Source organism: Mesocricetus auratus, unplaced genomic scaffold (genome assembly GCF_017639785.1).
Source record: "Mesocricetus auratus isolate SY011 unplaced genomic scaffold, BCM_Maur_2.0 Super-Scaffold_100676, whole genome shotgun sequence".
NCBI classification, from domain to species: domain Eukaryota; kingdom Metazoa; phylum Chordata; class Mammalia; order Rodentia; family Cricetidae; genus Mesocricetus; species Mesocricetus auratus.
The window spans coordinates 103,358,687-103,366,348 of NW_024429266.1; the positions used below are offsets into that span (position 1 = coordinate 103,358,687).

At 59.3% G+C, this 7,662-nt stretch overlaps 1 protein-coding gene across 1 annotated transcript; it reads left to right on the plus strand.

The window, feature by feature from the left end:
* Positions 1 to 3,914: 3,914 nt before the first annotated feature.
* Positions 3,915 to 5,945, plus strand: Gadd45b (growth arrest and DNA damage inducible beta). Its single transcript, XM_005083280.4, has 4 exons — positions 3,915 to 4,193; positions 4,285 to 4,386; positions 4,804 to 5,026; positions 5,294 to 5,945. Exons 1-4 carry the CDS (start codon positions 4,150 to 4,152, stop codon positions 5,405 to 5,407), a joined length of 483 nt encoding a protein of 160 aa, XP_005083337.1. The 5' UTR covers positions 3,915 to 4,149; the 3' UTR covers positions 5,408 to 5,945.
* Positions 5,946 to 7,662: the final 1,717 nt, after the last annotated feature.

A 7,662-nucleotide genomic window follows, 5' to 3' on the forward strand; every position in this document is an offset into this window, starting at 1 on the left:
TGACTATATGGGTTCCTGGGATTGAACTCAGGTTGTTTGACTTGGTAGCAAGTATCTTTGCAAACTGACTCATCTCTGTAGTTATGATTTTAGCCTTAAAATTTTTTTTTCATGCCGGGTGGTGGTGGCACAGCCTTTAATCCCAGCACTTGGGAGGCAGAGGCAGGCGGATCTCTGTAAGTTCAGAGGCCAGCCTGGTCTACAGCGCAAACTCCAGGACAGGCTCCAAAACAATACAGAGAAACTCTGTCTCGAAAAAAAAAAAAAACACAGAACAAAACAGAATTTTTTTTCAAAACAGATTTTCTCTGTGTGTTCCTGGCTGTCCTGGAACTCACTCTAGACCAGGCTGGCCTCTGAACTCACAGAGTTCCTCCTGACTCTGCCTCCCAAGAGCAGGAATTAAGGCATGGGCCACCACAAGCAGGCTAAAAAGTTATTCTTAATTACGTGTATATACGTCCATGTGAGTGCAGTTCCCTTGGAGACCGGAAGAGCTGCCTGGTGTGGGTGCTGGGTCCTTGGTAAGAGCAGCAGAGGCTCTCAACCACGGAGCTGGCTGTCCACCCCAAGCCACCCCTCCAGCCCTCAGCCGGTGAGCCCTGTGCCATTAAGATGTGCAGTGGGGGGGTCCTGTCACTCACTCACTGGCCAGCTGGAGGCACCTGCTGGTGAGGTTCCAGGTCAATGAGACACTGGGGCCCACAGAGAATGCCAGAGGTCCTCCTTTGGCCCACATGCTGTCTTTGTCTCCTGTGAACTTGGTTAGGAGGCTTATGACAGCCACAACTCAAGGGAGCTTACAACTCCCGAGGACAGCCCTTCCCTTTGTGCCGAGTCCGGGCCGCACACAAGCTCTGTCCCATTTTCCTGACTGCAGTCTGGGATCCCAGCTAGGACGGTGCCAACCCCCCAGTGAAGAGGCATTTCCCCTGTCAGTTAACATAAGAAAGAGACTCTCACACCAGCCACCCCAGAGTCCTAGATTCTGCTACTCAACCATTAACACTGGCTGTCTCTTCATAAGAAATAAAAGAAAGAAAGAAAAGGAACCCTGGCTGGGTCCAGTGAGAGGAGCACTCGCCAAGAGTCCTCAAGGTGCTGCAGCATGGATGGCATAGGCCCGCTGTGGTGGCCCAGGAGCGTCAGAAGCTACATAGTGAGCTTAGGGTAGCCTGGGCTACATGAGTCCTGAGAGAGAGAGAGAGAGAGAGAGAGAGAGACAGACAGACAGACAGACAGACAGACAGACAGACAGACAGAGAGAAGAAAAAAGGAAGGAAAAGGCATGGCGGGAGCACGTGATGTTCCAGGAGCCCAGGCCCTTCCTGGCAGGCCTTCCGATCACAGTCAAAACAGCCCCTCCCGGGGAACCCTGCCTTTGTCCAAGCAGTTTCCTCGCCCTTGATGCTATTTCCGGTCTTGCTGTGAGAGCCCTGCTCATCCCGCAGGCCTCTGCTTTGTCTTCACAGACCCAGATCACCTTTTCTGTCTAGACAGCAAACACTAGGCCTTGGTGTGGCCCAGCTCCTCACCATGTAGCCCTGGCTGTCCTGGACCTCGCTCTGTTGACCAGGCTGGCCTCGAATGCACAGAGATCCTCCTGCCTCTGCAAGATTTGTGCTTTTATGGCTTTTGCCTGCGTCTTGTCTGTGCACCTCGTCCTTGCCTGGCACCGCTAAGAGGGTGTCAGGTCCCCTGGCTCTGGAGTTACACTGTTGCGAGCAGTCACTTGGTTGCTGGGAATTAAACCCAGGTCCTCTGAAAAAGCAACCAGTGCTCTTAACGGCTGCACCGTCCCTCCAGCCCCGCTCCAACATATAGCTCAGACTAGCGTCAAACTCACTACATAGCCCTAGATGACGCTGAGCTACCGACTGATGTTCCTGCCTCTACCTCCCCAGTATCGGGGTGACAAGTGTGCACAAGTCTAGGGTTCATGTGGTACCAAGGAAGGAAGTCAGGGACTCAGGGATGCTGCAGGAGCTCTCTGCCCACCGAATCACCAGGATGCCAATTCGAATACCCACGTGATAAAGTTATTTGTGTGTATGTGCGCAGGAATGTTGGACTTGGAGTGTGTTTGGAGGTCAGAAAGCAGCTATGGGGTAAGTTCCCTCCTGCCACCCTGTAGATTCTGCGCATCAAACTCATGCTTGGCAACAAGCTCCTTTTCCTGCTGAACCAACCTGCCAGCCCTTCATGGTTGATATTTAAAATAGTGTACGTACAGTATATGTCGGGTTGGATATAGTGTATATAGATATGCGTGCTGGCCTGGCGTCAGGAAGCCCTGGATTCATCCCCAGCATCGCTGAAAACAGAAAGAAAAGAAACAAAAAGAAATACCTACTGCAAGTGTTCTCTACCCCTCCCTTTCCGGAAGCTGCGCGCGCAGAGACCTCATGAGGCCGCCAGGTGTCGCCGGCGCGCCTCTCACACCGGGGACATTTCGCGCGCTCGGTGGGCGGCGCGGAGGAGGCGCGATGCGTCACCGGACCCGGGGGCCGGGGATCCGGGGGAACCGAGCTGCGAGGCCGAGGCCAGGCCCCAGGCTGGCGGAGGAGGGGACGCAGTGTGAGTCACCGGGAGCCCCCGTGCGCCGTGGGAGAGTCCCACGCGGGATCTGCCCGCCCGCCCGCCTCGTGTCCTTGCTGTCTGGCTCTACTATCAGCAACCGTGGTGTTGCTCTGAAGAGAACGCCCTCGGAAGCCTCAGTTTCTCTTTTGCTTAATGCAGCTATCAGTCCCTTTGCTTGCCAAACGTTGTGCAAGAGAAATGGCACGCGTCGCAGAAGGGGCCTGCGGCTCGTGTTGCGCACTGCAAAAATGCCAGGCACAAACAAGCGGCTGCCATCCGGTCATCCTGTCCCAGGGGGCAGCATACTTTCGCTTTGCCTCGGTTTACCCGCAAGGGTCAGGTGTCGGGACAAATCGGTCAGAGCCTGGACCGAGAGGCTGCCGGCAGGGGGCGAGGCCGCTCCGCAGAGCGCCTGCAGGCCTGTTCACCTGCGCCACCCACGCGCACCCCACCCTGAAACTCTCGGGGTGCCGGGAGAAGGGTTCCTCATCGCTCTTCCCCGGCCATTCCTTAGTGCTCTGCAGCTCTGGTCTCCGTAGGGACCCCTAAGCCACCTACCAAGCCCGCCGGGTAGCGGTAGCTTCTTGGGTGAACCCTCCCCGCCCCTTGCGCGAGGGGGCTGTGCGTTCTCAGAGCACGGTGGTGGTGTAGGGTACCTTGTAGCTCTCACTTAGGAGTGAAGATCCCAGCGTCCTTACTAAGTAGGCGTTTACTGCATACCCTGGACGTGATTTAGATCAGTCTCCAACCTTACAAGGCCAGGATTGCGTTGGCACGAGAAGTTCAGTTACCCAAGGTCTAGGGTCTCCAAAGATGGGCAAGACCCCCCATGCACAAAAAGTTGCCATCCTGGGAAGGATCGGGCTGCAGACGGTGTCCTCGGGCCCATGCGCAACCCTTCCCAGAGCAGAGCCTGGGAAAGGCTGGGGGACTCTCCGGGGACAGGGAGGGGATTCCAGACAGCCCTCCTCGAAAGTCCAGGCCAGACCAGCGCGCTGGAAACCCCGCGCGCGGCCTGCGTAGCGCGGCTGCCGGGAAATCAGGAGAGAAACTTCTGTTTTTTTCTGTCTGTGTGTGTGGTTTTTTTTTTTTTTTCTTCTCTCGCGCTTTTCTGGCACTCGCGGCGGCTCGGGTTTGCGCTCCTCCCAGCCCTGACCCCACGTGGGGCCGTCGGCGCTTGAGCTCCGCCCTTTCAATCACCAGCCAATCGCAGCACGGCTCACTCAGCTCTTTGTGTGTGCACCAATGGGAGGACTGCGTAGGCCTCCTGAGGCCACGCCCCATCCGGAGAGTTTATATATAAAGCGGCTCCCGGTCGCCGCGCGCTCACTCCGTTGCAGTCCTGGCCTTCGGGTGGTCTCCGTTCTTGGATTAATTTTCGTGGGGATTTTGCAACCTTTTTATTTCCTCTCCTGCCTTTTTCTTGGGAAGGGAAGTCCCGCCGCCTCCGGAAGACTTTGGAAGCTTCTGATCGCACGGGAAGGTGTTTTTCCCCTTGGGTTGGATCTGAGCGCATACTTTACGCTTGGGGACCTTCCGTGAGGGTCCGCTGTGGAGAGTGACTGCATCATGACGCTGGAAGAGCTGGTGGCGAGCGACAACGCGGCTCAGAGGTGAGTACGGCGGGGGCTTGAGGTCTCCCCCGCCGCCTGAAGTTGGCCGAGCTGTCATCGGCTAATCGCCTCCTCTCCCTTGGTCTCTTAGGATGCAGGCGGTGACCGCCGCGGTGGAGCAGCTGCTGGTGGCCGCGCAGCGTCAGGATCGCCTCACCGTGGGGGTGTACGAGGCGGCCAAACTGATGAATGTGTGAGTCAGCACCCCCTTTCCCGGGCGTAGGTGGGGGCGCCCCTCTAATGCTCGCGCCCTCCAATCACCCCAGTAGGGCACAGGTCTTTGGGGGATTTTCCCAGCTCTCTCGGTATTGGGGAGAGTGGAGGGCGACATTTCTCTGAGAACTTATCTTTGGGGGGATGGAGACGCGCAGAATCCTGACATTGCAAGTTTGCGATCTTGTTTTTTTGTTTTGACAAGGCAACCTCATTACCTTTGAGCCGTGCGCCCCCCTCCCCCACCGCCATCATAATTTGCATAGCTGGCCACCCCAGCAACCGAGCAGCGCTGGGGGGTGGGTGGGTTTGGTCTTGCACCGTGGGTCCTGTCCACACCTCTCCCGTGTGCGGTCCCCGAGCTCGGCACGGTGCTGACACCCCCTCCCTCCTGCAGGGACCCTGACAGCGTGGTCCTGTGCCTCCTGGCCATAGACGAAGAGGAGGAAGATGACATCGCCCTGCAGATCCACTTCACCCTCATCCAGTCGTTCTGCTGTGACAATGACATTGACATCGTTCGCGTGTCCGGCATGCAGAGGCTGGCCCAGCTTTTGGGCGAGCCCGCGGAAACGCTGGGCACCACTGAGGCCCGGGACCTGCACTGCCTCCTGGTCACGGTGAGCCCGGCCTGTCTCTGTCTCCCTGCCCCACCTGCCTGCCCCGGCCACCAGATCCCGTGTTTGTCAACATAGCTGGACTGGCTGGTCCAGCACCAGCGCACTGCCCAGCCACGCCAGGCATGTCCCGTGGGCTGCCTCGTCACCCTGGAAGCTATTTTGAGCCAGCCTGTTTTTCACCACAGGGGCCCCTGGGTGCCAGCGGGAGGCTCTCTACCGCACTCCTAGAGCTCCCACTAAACCCTTCCTTTTTGTCCCCCTCCACAGAACTGTCACACAGATACCTGGAAAAGCCAAGGCCTGGTGGAGGTGGCCAGTTACTGCGAGGAGAGCAGAGGCAATAACCAGTGGGTCCCTTCTATCTCTCTGGAGGAGCGCTGACACCTCCACAGACATCTAAGGCAACTGTTGAGTTGCTGTCCCGTAAAAAATTTAAATAAAATACATGTTTGACCCCCTCCCCCTCATCCCCAAGAACAATCCCTCAAAAGTCACCCTACCCGTGAGACCTTCCGGGAGGGGCGGAGTCACCGAGACTGAGATGAGAGGGGAGCGTGCGGCGGAACCAGGAGCAGCACCGCAGGTGGTCGCCGAGACAGGAAGGAGGGGAGCCCGGGCCAGAGGAGGAGCCTGGGCCTTTGGAGCCCGGGCCCGGGGATCCTGCACCCGGCCTCTGCACGCAGCCGCGGGCAGCGCGGAGGGTCTGGACTCGACGCCGCGGGGAGGGGTGAGGCGGCCCCGACCCCGCAGGACAGTGGATTGCACAGCGGAAGGAGGCGCCCGCAGCCGCGGGAGCCGGGACGAACCCGGGACTGCGACTCTGACACACGTCTGTTTTGTTGTGCTGAGCAAGACGGGTCGCTTGCGTATTTTTTAAAATTTCTACTGCAGAGACATTCTAATAAACAAGTTAAGCCTCCGGGTTCCCGTTGTGTCTCCTCCTTGGCCCACCGGCCGCCCCAGGTGCGCCCCCCGTGTCGCGCCGCGGCCACCCAGCCTCGTCAGGGGCTCTGGGTCCGCAGCTCTAGACGCTGCTGCCCCGCCGCAGGCGCCACCACCCAACTCCGGCTTCACAGCAATTACGAGGCGGGTTTATTACGAAACCGGCGGCCCGGCCCCCTGTTACCCACTGTGCTGGAGCCGGGCCCCGGGTCGGCGCACGGGAAGAGACCGCGCCCCCTCCCACCCGACGGCCCAGACCAGGCGCGCGGTGAGGGCGCCCGCGGCCACACAGCAAGGGGCCTTTGGGGGTGGGATTCCCGACCGTCCCCGGGGCGCGCCCTTTTTCTCACGCACCCAAGCTCTCCTTCCTGGGATGGGCCTTGTGGACGCACAAAAGGAAAAGAATGTTTTTCTCATTCTTTGCCCGAGCTGAAGTCAACGGTAGGAAAACACCCTGGAGCCTTTGCACCCTGTGCATCCCGCCTCAAACGGAAACCGCACGCTCCCTCCCAGGGCTCTCCTACCCGGCCGGACTCAGTTTCCCTGACCCCAGCAGTGCGACCTTTCCATAGCCCCTGGTGGGCGGAGGAAATCCCCGGGGGCGCCCTGGGAGTCACGCGCAGGAGGTGGAGCACCGATATGGGGAATCCCCCGGGGTGGGGGGGAGGGGAAGGGTACCTAGGAGCGGGGTGTGGGGGAGGGGAGGGCCCGGGCTGAGGTGTTGGGCTTCCAGGAGCACTGGGAAGTGACCCAGGGGATTACAGGGGTTTGGGGAGATGGAGGGAGGTGCGCGGGGTGGGGGGCGGGGTTGGGAATTAGATTCCACAGTCTTTGAGGGAGACCCACGGGAGGAAGGTCACCATGGGGCGGCGCATCCAGGGGCTTTAGGGTGGGGAAGTTAACAGCCCGGAGCGGGAAGGGGTAGGAGGGGGACAGGGAGCCTGGGGACAGAGAGCCTGGAGGGGGTTTCACAGGGTGAGGCTTCACTGGTCGTTAAGGTGATGATGCTGGGGGCAGTCGGCGCCTGCCGGCGGTGGCTCTAGGCAGGTCTCTGCAGGCTCTGCCCTTAGGGCTTGTAGCCTGCTGTCTGTCCCTTCACTGACCTGGTGGTCCCTGGATCCCCTACTCAGGTGCCCACAAAACTGACGGCCGTGGGGAAGAGCACTGTACTCCCAAGCCAGGACCTAACGCTTTCGGGCCTTGCCTGGGTTCCCCCTCCGATAGAGGTGCTCCATTCCTAGGTTCTGAGGTCTCCCTGGCGCGTGCGGAATCCCTCTGAATACCTGGCTCCCTGACTCAGCCACGCCAGCCCAGCATCCTTTTTCCAGGAGCACAGCTGCACCAGACTCATCTTCCCCCAGAAAAAGAGACAAGCTCAGAGTGGAGAAGTCTCAGCCTGGCTTGGAGTCTGGAATTTTGGGAGGATGAGGGGAAAACTTTAGGCAGCTGAGGGGAGACTGAGCCATCCCAGTGAGCAGGGAGAAGCTGTCCCAGGTCACCGAGCTTCGGTCCTGTCCCGGACTGCTGGTCCTCTTAGGGACGCCATCGTGTGCCAGGAAACGTGGGTGTGCTCCTTGGACGTTAAGCAGGAAAAACTTGGCAATGCAGGCTGCAGGCAGATGGGCGTGGCGCATGCACACGCGCACGCTTGCGCACGCAGTGCCCGGTACTCGGTTATAAGAACACCGACTCCT

Excerpts from the sequence above, each read along its gene's own strand:
- Gadd45b (XM_005083280.4), top strand. The coding sequence starts at position 4,150 with ATGACGCTGGAAGAGCTGGTGGCGAGCGACAACGCGGCTCAGAG. Across the intron at positions 4,194-4,284 it reads AGCGACAACGCGGCTCAGAG|GATGCAGGCGGTGACCGCCG; the intron begins GTGAGTACGGCG and ends TTGGTCTCTTAG. Across the intron at positions 5,027-5,293 it reads TGCACTGCCTCCTGGTCACG|AACTGTCACACAGATACCTG; the intron begins GTGAGCCCGGCC and ends CCCCCTCCACAG.